Source organism: Paramormyrops kingsleyae, chromosome 9 (genome assembly GCF_048594095.1).
Source record: "Paramormyrops kingsleyae isolate MSU_618 chromosome 9, PKINGS_0.4, whole genome shotgun sequence".
In the NCBI taxonomy this organism is placed as follows: domain Eukaryota; kingdom Metazoa; phylum Chordata; class Actinopteri; order Osteoglossiformes; family Mormyridae; genus Paramormyrops; species Paramormyrops kingsleyae.
In genome coordinates, this window is record NC_132805.1 from 15,664,658 (window position 1) to 15,682,490 (window position 17,833).

General features: G+C 40.5%; 1 protein-coding gene across 1 annotated transcript; it reads right to left on the reverse strand.

Moving 5' to 3' along the window:
* Positions 1-503: 503 nt before the first annotated feature.
* Positions 504-16,200, reverse strand: slc2a3b (solute carrier family 2 member 3b). The gene is made up of 11 exons (XM_023792698.2): positions 15,931-16,200; positions 15,303-15,366; positions 14,314-14,418; positions 13,196-13,356; positions 12,853-13,093; positions 11,774-11,936; positions 7,940-8,127; positions 7,678-7,782; positions 7,476-7,577; positions 7,110-7,313; positions 504-6,004 (listed from the first exon to the last, which is right to left on the reverse strand). Exons 2-11 carry the CDS (start codon positions 15,315-15,317, stop codon positions 5,771-5,773), a joined length of 1,518 nt encoding a protein of 505 aa, XP_023648466.1. The 5' UTR covers positions 15,318-15,366; positions 15,931-16,200; the 3' UTR covers positions 504-5,770.
* Positions 16,201-17,833: the final 1,633 nt, after the last annotated feature.

The following is a 17,833-nucleotide window of genomic DNA, read 5'->3' on the forward strand; positions in this document are numbered from 1 at the left end:
ACCCCTGGTGGACATGCTCAGCTACTGCAGGCCATGGATACAAGTTGATAAACTTCTCTTAGAACTTGGTCATAAATCTGTCCAGTACTGCGCTGATAAGATACTCTGACACAGACTATTCTGTTTGTAACAACATGTACATCTATATGGGTTAATATCACATTCTTATTAGTATGTCTTGGGAGGCTTGCATATAGAGGCAGTCTGTGGTTCAGAGGGCTAAACCTGTGTACCTATTACTGAAAGGTTTCTGGTTCAAGTCAAGCAGAATAGCCACATGTCAGTGGGCCCTTGAGTAAGGCCCTAAAACCCCAGCTCATAGGGTACTACAAGGTGGCTGATCCTTTGCTGTTATCCCCAAGCTTGCACTCAAATGTATGGAGAGCAAGATGGTGCAAAACAGAAAGAGAATTTCCCCCCAAGGGATTTATAAAGAATTTGTATTTTATTTCATGGTATAGCAGACTGAATCATGGAAAAGTAGCACATACTCCTGATCACTGTTATTTTCATAAACATAAATATTGAATATTTATTTCAGTATATACAACTACATACAACATATAATAACATTTATCTGCACAAAAATATCTCCACTTAAATATATTTTTTACCTTTTACCATTTCAGCAATACTTTACTCGGGAAATTTGAAAATGCTTTAGTTTTCATAAACATAGATGAACCATCATCCACAAGCAGGCACATACATTTGACATGACAAATTTAACAATTGAGTCATATTTTTTAAGGATCCTGTGTTGGTGCATCATGGGAGGAGGTGGCAAAGTACAAACACATTTACAGCATTAAGTGCAGGAGTAGAGGAGAAGCATGATTGTAGAAGGAGACACTTTAAAGCAGAAGAAAGCATAGAGTACACAAGATATAAAAGGCACACTCAGCGTCTGATTAAGATCCACACATTGAGGACAGATACAAACAATCAAGAACATGAGCAGTTTAGCAGCGTTGTGTGTAACCCATTCCATGAAAATATTAGATGCTCTATATATATTGCATATAATACCACTTGAGGGAAGCCTGAGAACAAAGGAGGTAGAGAGAGACACTAAAGCAGGAAATACACTTCAAGACAAAAGTTAATAACAAATGGTAACATTGCCCAACATGAAACCAAACATACAATTTCACATGAAACCACAAGGTGATACCTCTAAATTTAAGTTAAAATTTGTAAAAGAAACCTAAATATTAAAAAATAATCAAGTCAATTAAAGTTTATAAAATTGCTTTAATTTAACATTGGCATTTAATTTAAGTTTTAAACATTACAAACCCAAAATATCATGACTAAACTAGACCGGGGAAGAAAAACACAAAAATAAAATTTCAGTGACATATTAATAGCCTAAAGTATTTTGCAATAATTCCATAGTTCCATCCATCCATTCATCAATCTACTAACATCGTATCACAGTCACATCTGCACAGAAATAAATTTTCAATATAATGATTTCTTTTACACATTTGTTGAATGATAATACAGTGGTACCTCAGTTCTCGAACTCATTATAACTCGAATTTCTTAAAAGTCGAACCAACCATTTCGAAAAAAAATTACCTAGAACTGGATCTGAATCTCAGAAGTCAAACCCTGAACGCCAACCTAAGATAACTTGTACGCGCGGGGAAATAAGTCACGCGGCACGTCTCTCAGCGGAAACAAAGGGTAACACTTCAGTCTCAGCCTCACATTTGCTGTGATAGCACCGTGCGTGTTTATACTAACTGAATACATATATTTAGACAGTAAAAATACATTTAGACAATGATAGACAGTAACAGTAATTATTATTATATCATAAAATACATTTAAAAATAAAGATTTCTTTATTTCTTCTTTATTTCCTATTAATTATTTTAATTTTAATAATAAACCATTAATATGTTTAATTATAATAATATTGTTGTGCCGAGCAGGGACGGAAAGGAGACAAAGGCGCAGACGTCAGGGTATCGGAGAATACGGGGTTTAATTACAGGTAAGGCAGGCAAAACGCAGACGGATAATACAATGACCGGACTGGGGAAGCAAACTGAAACGCGGACGGAATACAGAGAGCTAATAAAAACAATTAGAAACAGCTGATCACACGGGGATTCCACACGGGGTTAACGAAGGGGCGTGGCACACGGATGGAGCGGACGATCGGGGGAGGACACATTGTTTTTTTTAACTTTACACATTGTTTGGATACATTTATTTTCTTACTTTACAAATTATTGTTTTGATAAATGTGCTTAGATGGCGGCTTTAGTACAGTATATGCTCTTCTTGTTTTATCTGGTTCATTTTGTGTTTAAATGCTAAAAAAACATATTTAGGTGTAATTTTTGGGGGGCCGGGAACCAATTAATTGGTTTTCCATTATTTCTTATGGGGAAAATTCGATCAGAACTCGAACTTTTTAGGATTCGATCCGGAGTTCTGAACGGATTAAGTTCGAGTTCTGAGGTACCACTGTACTGCATTCACACCTCATTCCTTTGTCATACCCATTCATCCTTTTTATACTGTAGCATACAATAAATATATTTTTTTTAATTATAGTTTTACATTACTTCACTACTGGTCACACATTAAACATAAAGGTAACACGTTTACTTCACTGGGCATATAGTAATATACTATATATAGTTATGGATTAATTAACCACAAAGTAAGTCTTAGTTACATACTTATCTCATGTTAATTTATCATTAATGAATCATGATGCATGTTTTACCCCAAACAGTTACCATATCTGTGAATTATTTCTGAACTAATGAAGGTAGTACTGAAAGTACTAAAGGAACTACTGAAGGAACAACTCATGAATAACACAAGTTAAATACTGACATATTTGTTCATCATTAATGAATCATAATGCATCTTTCATCCCAAACAGGTACTATATTTGTTACTATATCTGTTAATTCTGTAAACCTTTGTGAACTACTGAAGGAACAACTGAAGGAACAAGTCAAAAATAACATGTGAAATACTGATCTCATGTTTGCTCATCATTAATGAATCATGACACATTTTACCTCAAGTAGCGACTATATTTGTTCTGGATTTGTTCATGATTTGTAATTCAGTAGGAAGTGAGTTTTACTAAGTATTTATGCCCCGTCAAGTAAAGTGTTAACCACATAAGCATATGAATTTTTTGCTGTTAATGTATACTGGTTCTGATCAGAGTATAACTACTGCAGAGGAATGAATTAATTGCGTTTAGCACATTGCACAAGGCATTATTTGTACATTTCTATCCCAAAAATAGAAAAATGCTTGCTTAAATTAAAGTAAAAAATTAAGAAAATAAATAATCAGTTTTCCTAACAAATATATAACACCACATAGGTGCTCTGATATATAAATGATAGCAAAAGATTGCACACTTTACAGGAGTAACAGTGTTTCGTGCCCATCTGTTAGTAAAATGCCCATCTGTATCATTGTATTCTATAATCAATCAATGCCCCACAAGCACAGTTATCTAAGTATCCTAAATACACCACGACATCTTCACAGCAATGTCAAAGCATAATTAATTTCCATGCTGTCCCTTACCCCTGACTAGTGGAGACAAGGGAAGCTCCGCCTCCTCTAAAACATCATGAAATTTTTTGTCAAATATGTTCTATTGTATTTACATTGCTATTACAAAGATGGTGTTAGAATGTATTCAGCTTCATAGCTAGTTCATTCAGAATCGGCAATAATTTCTTGCAAGTTGTCTAACATGATTTTTTTTTCTCATACATTACATTCCTGTGGCAGTACGTGCCAGTAAAACCCACTGAAGTGCAGCTTCACTGGATTTCAATGGCACTTCTGTTTTCAGGGCAGCAAAGCTTGAAGTTTATTGGGTAAATGATTCAAAGCGTCATTTCCAAGGAAGCTCAGTGGCTCTGGGAGTAAATGAGGCAGTGGGCTGGCCAGGATGCTGGGGTCCGCATGATGATTGGAGGAACTGTCAAAGTGGCTACACCTCATTTTAACTGACAGTGTTTTGAAATGATACTTCAGCATCGGAGAGTATCAATCCCAGATATGTGCTTTCATTTTTTCAATTTTCATTTGTACATATTCTACTGTAAATAAAAACATAAATATAGCGTTCTTACGTCTGCTCCTTGTTTCGTTACTAGGTTACTAAAGTTCATTTGTTTATTTCAAACTAGGCCATGGGGGGGGGGACTAGCCAGTTCGGGGGGGGGCAGGGGGACTAGCCAAGGTCAGCTCCTCAGAAAAGAAGGCCACCAGCCGCCACTGCCCCTGGGTGTGGTCCTGGTCAAGACAATCTCCTGAACTCCAAACTGAACGTCAGAATGGTAAAGAAAGGTGATTTAAGCAATTTTGAGCGTGGCATGGTTGTTGGTGCCAGACGGGCCGGTCTGAGTATTTCACAATCTGCTCAATTACTGGGATTTTCACGCACAACCATTTCTAGGGTTTACAAAGAATGGTGTGCAAAGGGAAAAACATCCAGTATGCGGCAGTCCTGTGGGCGAAAATGCCTTGTTGATGCTAGAGGTCAGAGGAGAATGGGCCGACTGATTCAAGCTGATAGAAGAGCAACTTTGACTGAAATAACCACTCGTTATAACCGAGGTATGCAGCAAAGCATTTGTGAAGCCACAACACGCACAACCTTGAGGTGGATGGGCTACAACAGCAGAAGACCCCACCGGGTACCACTCATCTCCACTACAAACAGGAAAAAGAGGCTACAATTTGCACGAGCTCACCAAAATTGGACAGTTGAAGAAAAAATGTTGCCTCGTCTGATGAGTCTCGATTTCTCTTGAGACATTCAAATGGTAGAGTCAGAATTTGGCGTAATTTGAATTTGGCAGAATGAGAACATGGATCCATCATGCCTTGTTACCACTGTGCAGGCTGGTGGTGGTGGTGTAATGGTGTGGGGGATGTTTTCTTGGCACACTTTAGGCCCCTTAGTGCCAAAAAAGCTCGAATCATTTCAAATTGGTTTCTTGAACATGACAATGAGTTCACTGTACTAAAATGGCCCCCACAGTCACCAGATCTCAACCCAATAGAGCATATTTGGGATGTGGTGGAACGGGAGCTTCGTGCCCTGGATGTGCATCCCACAAATCTCCATCAACTGCAAGATGCTATCCTATCAATATGGGCCAACATTTCTAAAGAATGCTTTCAGCACCTTGTTGAATCAATGCCACGTAGAATTAAGGCAGTTCTGAAGGCGAAAGGGGGTCAAACACCGTATTAGTATGGTGTTCCTAATAATCCTTTAGGTGAGTGTATATACGGTTATATGCTTACTGCCACAATTTGCCTATTCATTATTTTATTCTTTCTCTCCACGCAATGCACTTTCCAGTATTAAGTAAAAAAGTTTCATCTGAGGATGAACACACTGCACTCTGACAGATAGCAGTAGATTGGTCCATATTTCCTTAAAGTGTAGCTCTAGTACAACATCCACTATACAGTATTAAAATGTACTGTATCCTAAACAGTTACCAGTGGTATGGTAGTTAGCAATTAAAAAATAAATAAATTAATATCTGCTCATAAAAACTAAATTTCCTAAACCTTATAATCAAGGTAGTACACATACTGTACAGTAGTAGTGGTTATTTTACCTTCCTGAACCATATGTGGTTAATCTTTAAATCCTGTTATGTATACTTTCCAAAAGATACAATTCAAATGCTTTTTTCAACCATTCATATATTATGTCTGCTAAATCTGTTTGTTCTGGTCTGTAGTCTTATGTTCCCCCAATAAACTCCACCATGGGAACCTTCTCAGTGGTTGGTGATACCGGCAGGGTCGTGGCATTCTCAGGGGGCAGGCTCGACACGGTGTTCTCAGGTCTGGAGAAACCACAGGCGATTTCCTCAAAGGTTCTCCCCTTGGTCTCGGGAACACGGAAGTATGTGAAGATGAAGAAGAATATGAGGAGGATCACAAAGATGATGAAGACATAGGATCCACACAGCTCCTGGAAACCGAAGAGGAAAGAGGGTAAATTGAGCAGTAAGATCTGGCTGTAAGAGGAGAGCAGGTTTGGAACCAAAGGCATAGATTTGGCTATGGATGGTAGGGACATGCCCCTTCCAATATTGTGGGAGTACCCTTTGTGTTTAGGAGAGTGGGAGGTCAGGGCTGATTTGGTCCCTACCAATGCTGAAACCAAACCAACATCCTTGTATGGGACTGCAGAAGGAAGACACTGACATTCTCTTTATGTATGCTTGTTTGGTATTTCGGAAGAATTAGGTCTTTGTTTGTGCCTGGATGCGTGACTACGGATCAAGAAAATATTTGTAACAAGAATTACTTTTTTCACAGCGTAGTTCAGAGAGTGATGTTATGTTGTCATTTTGAAATATATTTGTGTGTATTTACGCACTACAATATTCAAATCAAGGGTGTCATCTATGGTTAGTACTGAGGCCTCACACTGATGGATTTGGGGGTTTGAGTTTTGCCTCAGATTCTGTGTGTGTGTTTATCACACCTGTCAACACTCCTAAATAAGTTGGTTCTTATTTTGCTCCATGCTGAACTGTCTTTACTACCTGTGCTTCTGCTTGATTGCTACCAGTTTTTAGAATCTTGCTTGTTTTCTGACCCAGCTTGTGGAACTTCAATTTTTTTTGTATGTCATTCCAGATGGCTTCTGACTTTCAACAGTATTTGACACATAATACTTTGATTATGATTGGTGTCCGTTATCCAGGAGTATAATTCAATAAACCTGCCTACTGTACACTGGATCTCAGCCTTCTTTCATTACAGTGTGGAGTTCAAGGTTCTCCCAGTTTTGACATGGGTGTTCCCTAACCTCTCTATGGTTATGGTCTCCATCCACAATCCAAAACTATGCAGTTTGCTTAATTGGTGTCTTTAAATTGCCTCTAGTCTTTGATTGGTAATCTCTTCATGGGCTCACGCCCTTTGTTTCCTGAGATAGGCTCCTGAAATTCCCTTTGGTCTGTACTGGACAAATGATCAAGTTACAAAGTGCTCTTCCACAGTCAGCTAGAGGGACCAGAAAGTTAACATACTGGTCAACTAGCAGAAATGCATCTGTATGACATTACCTCCAGTTTTGGGAAGGTAAGCCCAACAATGAAGTTGGCCGTCCAGTTGGAGCAGCCAGACACGGCCATGGCAGCGGGTCGTGGCCCCTGAGAAAACAGCTCGGCCACAATGAACCAGGGGATTGGCCCAGGTCCCATCTCAAACATGGCTACAAATCCAAACACTGCCACAATAGCCACATACTTCATCGGGGGTGTTGAGTCCTGCTCAAATAGCGAGAAAGAAAGGATGAGAAAGACAGACAAAGCCGCCAGTTTAGCCAAGTAGTGGGCTGTGATATAAACATTTTTACAATCATAATAATAAAAAATATTCTTCATAAATTTATATTAAATAAATTGACGGGTATAACAGGTGAAACCTACCACCAGCTGGAGGGAGACAGCCATGATAAGACCACAGACAGCCATTCCACCCAATCCAAGGAGGTGCAGAGTTCTGCGTCCCGCCCTCTCCACCAGAAAGAGCTGATATGCAAATCCAGACAAGCTTTCAGTACAACTAACATTAGCAATGGAATGTTACTGGAATCTGCAATGTGTAGTTGAAATGAAAGTGAATACTCACAGATACAACAGTGAACACTGTGTTAACTGCACCTGCCCCAATAGTGGCGTAGATAGGTTCAGGTATACCTGCATTTGCAAAAATACCTGTCGAGTAGTAGAAGACCTAAGAAATAAAGGAACAACAAGCATGAATATGAACAATAACAATCATGGACTCAAGCATACCTCTTTGAACAAATCATCAGCAAGCTGAAGCACCTTCAAAGTGCCTCAGTCCTAGTACTGACAATCGGCGATCCGAGAACATGAAGTCCACCTACCGCGTTGATCCCTGAGAGCTGCTGGGAGAGTTGCAAGATCATGGCGATGATGATGGGCTGCCTGTAGGCGTGACTGCGGAACAGCTCAGGGATGGTGACCTTTTTCTCCATGGCCAACTTCATGCTCTCTTCCTTCATCTCTTGGATGTCGGCACTCACGTCCTCGCAACCTCGCAACCGCACAAGCACTGAGGATGAGACACGTGAAAAAGTGTGAGAGAGTCATGGGGATTTGGTGGTCATGCCTCTACACTAGCCATTTCTCCAAGTAACATAGGTGCTATTAAGTTAAAAAAGTGTGTAGCACACAAAAAAAATAAGCAGCTGCACAAAAAGAATTGCAGAACTGACTCAACAAACCACAGTAAAGTACTATTCCACGAGGTCCAAGAAAGGTGCTTACACTTAGTCCAAGTTTTATGAAATTCACAAGTTAATAATTCAGTTTTATAAATGTATTCAAAATAAGGCATTAATCAGCCAGGGGATTTGAAGGAAATAAATAAATTAACAAGAATAAACACAAAAGGCGCCTGCTCTGAAAAACAGGCTCATAAACACTATGTACAGAAATGAGTGCGCACAAGGCACTTTTAGTTTTTGTGGGGACCTGAAAAATGTTCCCAGAAGTAAAACAGTAACATGTTTTACCATGATTAGAGGACATTTGGCCCCACATTGTGGTAAATACAAACCCACACACACAGAAACACAAACACACACAAAGGTATGTCAATATACACTCACCTAAAGGATTATTAGGAACACCATACTAATACGGTGTTTGACCCCCTTTCGCCTTCAGAACTGCCTTAATTCTACGTGGCATTGATTCAACAAGGTGCTGAAAGCATTCTTTAGAAATGTTGGCCCATATTGATAGGATAGCATCTTGCAGTTGATGGAGATTTGTGGGATGCACATCCAGGGCATGAAGCTCCCGTTCCACCACATCCCAAAGATGCTCTATTGGGTTGAGATCTGGTGACTGTGGGGGCCATTTTAGTACAGTGAACTCATTGTCATGTTCAAGAAACCAATTTGAAATGATTCGAGCTTTGTGACATGGTGCATTATCCTGCTGGAAGTAGCCATCAGAGGATTGGAACATGATGGTCATAAAGGGATGGACATGGTCAGAAACAATGCTCAGGTAGGCCGTGGCATTTAAACGATGCCCAATTGGCACTAAGGGGCCTAAAGTGTGCCAAGAAAACATCCCCCACACCATTACACCACCACCACCAGCCTGCACAGTGGTAACAAGGCATGATGGATCCATGTTCTCATTCTGTTTACGCCAAATTCTGACTCTACCATTTGAATGTCTCAACAGAAATCGAGACTCATCAGACCAGGCAACATTTTTCCAGTCTTCAACTATCCAATTTTGGTGAGCTCGTGCAAATTGTAGCCTCTTTTTCCTATTTGTAGTGGAGATGAGAGGTACCCGGTGGGGTCTTCTGCTGTTGTAGCCCATCCACCTCAAGGTTGTGCGTGTTGTGGCTTCACAAATGCTTTGCTGCATACCTCGGTTGTAACGAGTGGTTATTTCAGTCAAAGTTGCTCTTCTATCAGCTTGAATCAGTCGGCCCATTCTCCTCTGACCTCTAGCATCAACAAGGCATTTTTGCCCACAGGACTGCCGCATACTGGATGTTTTTCCCTTTGCACACCATTCTTTGTAAACCCTAGAAATGGTTGTGCGTGAAAATCCCAGTAACTGAGCAGATTGTGAAATACTCAGACCGGCCCGTCTGCCACCAACAACCATGCCACGCTCAAAATTGCTTAAATCACCTTTCTTTCCCATTCTGACATTCAGTTTGGAGTTCAGGAGATTGTCTTGACCAGGACCACACCCCTAAATGCATTGAAGCAACTGCCATGTGATTGGTTGATTAGATAATTGCATTAATGAGAAATTGAACAGGTGTTCCTAATAATCCTTTAGGTGAGCGTATCTTTGTGGGGACTCTCCATTCACTTTTATAGGGAAACTTTTAGCATTTTTAGTTTTTTGATTGCATTCACAGATCTTTGTGGGGACATGAAAAATGGTCCCCACAACATCAAAATAACAGGGTTTTAGGACATTGTGGGACACACACACACACACACACACACACACATGCACGCACATGTAGGGTATACATATACTTATGGGGACCGCTCATTCATTTCAATGGGAAAAATGCTAACGCTAACTATGACAACCTTAACCCCTACCCTGCCCTAACCATAACCATAAGTAACCTAACAAAATACAAGAGTTTTCCCTTATGGGGACCAGGAAACCGGTCCCCATAAGGGAAAAAAACGGATATTTATCACGTTATGGGGACATTATGTCCCCATAAGGATAGGTAAACCCGCTCGCACACACACACACACACACACACACACTCTCTCTCTCTCTCCCCCCTCTATACTTCAACATTTCACTGCACAGTGGTAAGTGTGCTGCTAGCCTAATCATTACCTCCTTCCAAGACAATGTAATTTCCCCGTCCCTCTATGGTGACATCACAGCATCCCTCCTTAAATAATGAGTAATAGGACGGGGCAATATAACAATATTATTGGTAACCAACGATATCATACAAGTAACCTGGTGTCATTACCTGAAAGTTACTAACTGGAGATTATTGCCTGTCAGGAAAGTAGGCTTAGGCTACACACAAAGCAAGACAACAGAAAGATTTATTATTTGGCATTCAGTTTATCCTTCTAACCAACGGTTCCAGTGAAGTTTAAAGAAAAAGAAGCATGGCTATTACAGTGCAGTATTTCACAAGCATTGTCCATTGCAGTAACAGTATGTTCGCCATTCTTATAAATCCGTAAGTTAGATGTTGTTACATAATCAACTTCTATTTCCAGTTAGCAGAATGTCAGCCATTCATGTTCAACTTCCTGATGACAATTTTAAGCTTCCCAACTTATCTAGATGGTTGAACAAGACAAGAGCTTACCATTGTTAATTCCCTTGCAAGATAAGCACATTACCGACAGCCTTGATAGCCCAGCTACAGGCTAACGCCAAATCTTGTGATAAAAAAGAGCCACTGATAATTTCTAGAACAACTAGGCTAGGCTATTAATAACTTTTAAAAGTTTGTCCAGTGTGGTGTGCAAGACCACCCAATACTGAAAAATATAATTCCATGTCCCATATCGATCCACGAAAATACATGATTGTTCCCTATTTAACTATTGATAGAACCTTTACACAGCGTTTGTCTCTGTGGTAGTTATGTAGTTGGGCAAGACTTAGCAGAGTGATGCATGCTGGGAATACTAGTTTTAACCAAGTTAACAGTTACTAGTCGATTCAATGTAGCTAAAAAGAACTACAGATAGAGCTGTAATGTCATTGCTGAGTCCGGTGGTAAGGTTAATTGCACCAAGCTACTGTCTAACACACATTACACATGGAAGGAGACTTGTAATTTCAAAAATACAGAGGCTTTCTCCTGCTCTTAGCTATCACTTCCATTTCTTGTTCTATACCATCATTCTAGATTTCTCTCCAACAGGTTCATGGTGGTATGAGGTAAAGTAACACAGACTTTGCTTCTGTCGTGCCATCAGGGTGGGGTGTTCAGAATGGAGCTTATCCTGTGGCTGAGTCTTGTAGCCTGAAGCCAAGTGGAAAAACTGTGGACACTTCCATCTATGGGAAGCTGTGCCTCCACTCGATTCTTTTGAATACCCCTCCAGCAAAACAGAGGTGCCCAAAATGGTTTTCAAAGCAGCACAGACTGGCTCAGAGAATGATGCAGGGCTGAGGTTCCCTTTGGTTCCCCTGAGTTTTTGCAGTGCTGGGCTCACCTTTACGTGCTTCTTCTTCCTGGTTGAGGGTGATTAGGAGGTAGCGTGGGCTCTCTGTGCAGAAAGGTAGCAGCAGACACTGCAGGACTGCTGGCAAAGCCGTCAGGGCCAACAGCAGGGGCCAAAGGGTCTCTGAACCCAGCAGGGACTCCAGGCCGAAGATCTACGGAAATACAGCATTTTGATGCAGGACATAATTAATTTCTGCTCAAATTCAGGCCCAAACTACTGACAACAATCCAACCAATCAGAATAATAACAGGTACTTTTGGAGGCAAACAGTTACTGGAAGGGATCCTGGCTCAGTGTGCAGCACTGTCACTGGGCCATCTGAAGACATGCAGCTATGTGAAGTGCCTTCTCTAAATGGGCCTTAGTGCATGGGCTTGGGCCCTGAGATGGACTGGAATCCCATGCAATATGTCTGCTGCCTTGTGCCCTGTGCAGCCTGGGACAGGCTCCTGTTTCCCTATATTAGATAAGATATTGTCCATGGATGGGTGAAGAAAAAGTTCTTCCAGTTTACCAGCTTATATGTATCATACCGCAATGTCCAGTGTTGTGGAAGCTCTGGGAACTATTTCATGCCCGTCTCCTATTAATAATAATGATAATGCAATACATTAAATATGTATTTTGTACTTCATATCATAATATCAAAGTTTGCTTGCGAAACTTTTTAAGACAGATTAGTACAGGCAGTCCCCGGATTAAGAATGTCCGACTTACAGACAACTCATACTTACTGTATATACAATGGTTCGTATTAACAAAAGGACATGCTACTTTGTGACGCTCACGAAAACATTGCACGGCTTCAGCAGTTCTTTGGCTTGAGGTACAGTACAGTACCGTATGTAGTTACTTTTATTATTACATTATTATTATGTACTTTAATATGACTGTTCCGACTTACCTACAAATTCAACTTAAAGACAGACTTAGGGAATGGATCTTGTTCGTAGTCTGGAGACACGCTTCTTAGCTATGGTGAACTACAACGTTGCAGCAGTTCAGTCTACACTTTAATGTCACCTTTGTTAAGTTAAGAAAAACCAGCATAAAATGTGCCATCTCACCTGGGCTATTAGGATCCCAACAACCACACCCAGCTGGTGCAGTGTCCCAAAAGCCCCCCGGACAGCGGTGGGGGCCACCTCGCCCAGATACATGGGGGTGAGTCCAGTGCAGAAGCCACAAAAGAGGCCGATGACTAGACGTCCCACTATCACCATTTCAAAGGAGGAGCAAACCTTGGCAAGGCCCATCAGAGCCGCACTTGCCAGGGCCAGCACATTCACCAGCATCATGGACTTTCGCCTACAGACATAGCAGCAGAGAAGAGAAGAGAAGCATTCACATAACATGGCCTCATGTTTATCAGTGGCAGGCTGGACAGCGCCCATGGACCCACTTACTTACCTCCCAAAACGGTTGACCATGGCGCCTACACTGAACGACCCCACCATGCCACCAACGCTGAAAATCGCCACGGCGAAACTCCAGATGATGGTGCCCACATCAGAGCTGATGGGATGGCTGTACCTCTTTATCCATGTGCTGTTGAAGAAGTCTCGCACTTTCTGATTTGAGCACAAAGCAGACAGGCCATTAGGTAAAGTCAGGATAAGGCACATAACTGATACAAAAACAATAAATGGGTGTTTGACATTAATTTGTCAAAACAAAGAAATATGAGAAGGGAAGCATAGGAGCAACTCAATAGCTCATCAAGTTTATATTACGCTGAGAAAAATTATGCTGTAACACTTTTTGTCCAGTAGGTGGCCAAAATGGTGGAATCACATCTCTGTAAACTGTTAAACCAAATTGATGAAATACTGATTTTGTTGGAAATGCATCAGTAAATTCACAATGCAATGTCACAGTTCCGTAAAATTTTTTAGGAAAATTTATTATAATATAAACAAGTAAGTCAAAATGCTTCAGTATAAATTAACAGGATAATAGTGTTAAATAGAAATAAGATGCAACAGTTGTATAAATATTAAATATAATATTAATATATATAAAAATAAGGAAGCTATTTCATCACTGCTATGGCAATGTTTTTTAATTGTCAGACTAAGAAACAAACCAGGCTTTTAAGGTACTTAAATGATCTGCAGCCAAATAACTGTCCCACTGTACAATAATCAGACTTACTCATACAAAAATAAATGATACATTTAGCAGTCTAGTAAGAATATTGCAATGAGCTTATCATTAGTAAGCACATCAGTGATAATTTTTTAATGCCCTTTATCTGACTTTGAATCAAAATCGGTCCCACCCCTCCTGCTTTCTAATTGGCTAAAGTGGTGTCATGTTTGCTTGTAACACACATCAGAATATGTCACGAGACCTCTACTGATCAATATCATTCAGTGTGTTGCCCTGGGATGGCTTTGGTCAGGAACACTTAATGGCATCCAATGGGTGTGTCATGCTTTGCTCACTTCCTGTGAAAATTAGCAGAAACAATTTGTGACCACTGAACACTTTTGTCCGCACGCACACACACACACACACACACACACCTTCTCGGGTGCATTGATGACCCCAGTGTTGTAGCCGAACTGCAGGGAGCCAATAACCGCTGTGCCCACGCAGAACAACAAGAAAGCAGTCACCTGCTTTGGCTTCTGTAGGCAGCAAAGGGCAATAAGGACAATCACAGAACACCAAATTAACACACTAGGCTATTGGTGCGGCTGATACGCTTTCTGCCGTAAACTGGCATCAGCTCTCAAATCCACCTTCTCTGGGGACCACAAAGTGTTCATTGTCAAGGGCAACACTGTACAACAGGGCTTTATGTCCCCGCTCCCACGAGTGCTCGCTTCCCATTAATGTCATGTGAGGCAGAAGTCCGTAGTGCAAGACTTACAAAAGAGAAGAGAGAAACTTCTAAGACTTCTCCATGTGTTGCCCATAAATATGTAAACTGTGACAAATGAAATCCAGCCAGATGACAGCTGTCAAGTTAACATACTTCACAGTATTAACAGGGCAGACATGACACTGAGACAAATGAGAGGGAACACAGTTTTACCTATAATATTTTGTAGTATTTTGGACGCTGCTTCAGACTAGGGTGCATAATATGCAAACCATTATAATGACTGTATTGACAGGTTGGTGAAGTTGACAAATATTCACAGAAATGAATAATGCAGGTCCTCTAGTACAGTACCAGTCTGCTTTTTATACCTCGCAAAACCATCCCCGTGTTGTCTTGTTGCCCATCTCTTGTGCATGCAAGAACAGGTCTCAGAACTATCGCTCAGAGTAAATTCTTGGGCTCCAACTCATCGCCTGGGCATGACTGCAGCCCGCCTCCACCCCTATGTCCTTGACTACTTTTTAAAATCTTAAGTAAATTCAAATGCAAAACGAAACCCGTTGTCCATGTTCTCTCCATTACGTCAAATATAGCTGGCGGAAACTAGCGCATTTGCGTTAAACCTCTAGATAAAGTGTGTTCAAAAAGAATAAATAACATTTCAAATCACGAAATTACACTCACCTTCTCTCCATCCATCTTTACGCTGTATCAATGAATGATCGATGTGCTTGCCTAAGTCTTCAAGCTATTTTGTAGAATGAACACACATAGAATGGCTATGTTAGCTCAAAACAAATAATGAATCAAACAGGCGGTTCACGTAGGCAATTTTCTGTTATCTGAGTGTAGTATTTGAAATCATACCCGGTATGTAGACAAACGAAACCCTTTCGCTTATTGATCGGTTTGGTGACGTACGCCCAATATAAATGAATTAATTTTCCGTATACGCAAAGCATATACTTTATGTCATCTTATGTAACACGTGTTATTTACAATACAGAAATAGATATGAAATTGATTAAAAAAATATTAAAAAAAAAACAAATGTAGTTACATTTTGATTTAGGCCTATTATTATTACTATTATTATCATTACTACTACTACTACCAATACTATTACCACGACTACTACTACCACCACCAGCAGCAGTAGTACTAGTAGACTAGCATTTATTTTGTCGGTCGGTATAACTATTTCATTAAAAGCAATCAACAAATGCTATATTCATATTGCATGACTCGAACTATTTGATGAGTAATGATGCCACAATTATTGTTTGGATAGTGAAAAAATATAATAATTTACCTTAGACTCTGTTTAGGTGTCCTTTAAGTTTTCTATATCAGGTTGTCGCTTTTGCAAATAAACAGTTTGCAGTTCTGCGGATCTGCAGTTACTTTGTAAATTTCCAGTAAAACAGAGCAGCCTTTCTGAAAAACACTCCGCTATCCTCTACTGTGCCGTTTTAAATAGGATGGTAGTACAAGGCAAACTGCACGTTTCATCGCTGTGACGACACACCTCACGCATTATCCACAAATAGGTTTTCTGCGAAATCGTTGCTTGTTTTTCGTCATTAAAGTTAGTAACGCACCTTTCCCTTTTTTCTTCATCAGGAATATTTAACGATATTTATTCGTTTATTTAGTTATTTTAAAAATGCTTTTAATTCGAAAAAGACAGTGGAAGAAGCATCATGAAAACGTGGCCGGTTTAATATTACTGTAGCCCAATAAAACAGCCACGAAAAACCATGCATAAAGCTTTTTAATGCCTTTAACTTCAGGGTTGGGGTTTGAACTGCCCCAGTGTGTGTGGAGTTTGTATTTTCCTCTTCTGTGTTTCTCTGGATGCTAATAGATTCCTGCCACAGTTAAAATGTGTTTGGGCTAAATCATATCTCTAAATTGCACATATCATGTTTGTGAGTGCCATACTATTGACTGGTATCCCATCCTGGGTGTTCCTCAGTTTTTTACCTTTCGCTTCCTTTGACGGGGAGCAGAGGATCCTGTCACCCTGCACATAATAAGTGGCTTGATGGTATATGGAAGGCAATGGGGGCTGTATTCTCCCAAGAACAGATCAGGTTCAGAGTGAGTATTAATGGAAAGTGGAGAAGCAGAGGAGAAAATGGGAAGTATGAGAGGCAGGGAGGTGGAGAAAGGACAGGTGGAGAGTGTCAGCTGACCTTTTCATATGTCGCAATGCATAGATGGCATGGATTTTATTAGTCGAAGTGATAATGTGATATAGGGACCCAAAAAATCATACCAATATAAAAGAATTAAAAATTAATTTGAGTTATATTACTGCCTTTGGTAGAAAGTCTCTTTCTATTCTATATGCCACATACCCCACAAACCACCATCAACGGTTTATAGTTCTCATTTTCTATCTGCTTATCTCTGTAGTACATTTCCTTTAAAACAGGAAGTGGAGAAATGACTGCCGGAACATATACCAAGATGTAGCAAATATAAACCGTTGTGCCTTTATAAGGAAGCCAGTTGCAGCAAATGAGTTACACAATAATGACTGACAAAGTTGAGTGGTGCTACAGAGAAACAAAAGGTACAACTCTGCAAAACCAGGTCGCACTTGGGGGATTCTTCACATGCTTGTGAGCTGCTCCAGGGAATTATTCATAATTGTTTCCTCGAAGAAGGTTGCATGGTGCCTCGGAGGTATTACTGTCATCTCACACCTCTAGGGTTGGGGGCTCAGATGCTGCTCAGTGCACATGGAGTTTGCATTTTTTTATATAACTGTCGAGGTTTCCGCCTGCAGCCGGAAGGCCTGTATTGGATAAGTGGTTGGATATGGGTGGAATTTACATTTACTTATTTAACAGATGCCTTTATTCAGATCCTCTTCAGTTGGGTAGGGGACATCACCTCCACTAAAATCAGAATGAGTACAGGAACCCCACGCCTGCTGCCTCAGCCCCCTCTCATTCACACTCCTGACATCTGAGTGCTTCACCAGGCCCACCTCCAATCACATCATGAAGTATGTAGACGACAGCACGATGGTGGGCCTTGTAAGTGGAGGACACATGTCTGCATACAGACAGGAGGTGAACAAGCTGGTGGAGTGATGCAAGGCCCACTATTTGCTTCTCAACATCAACGAGATGAAGGAAATGACTGTGGACTTCAGAAGAAATGGGTGGTGGGGCATCAGTGATCAGAGCTCAGAGCAATTA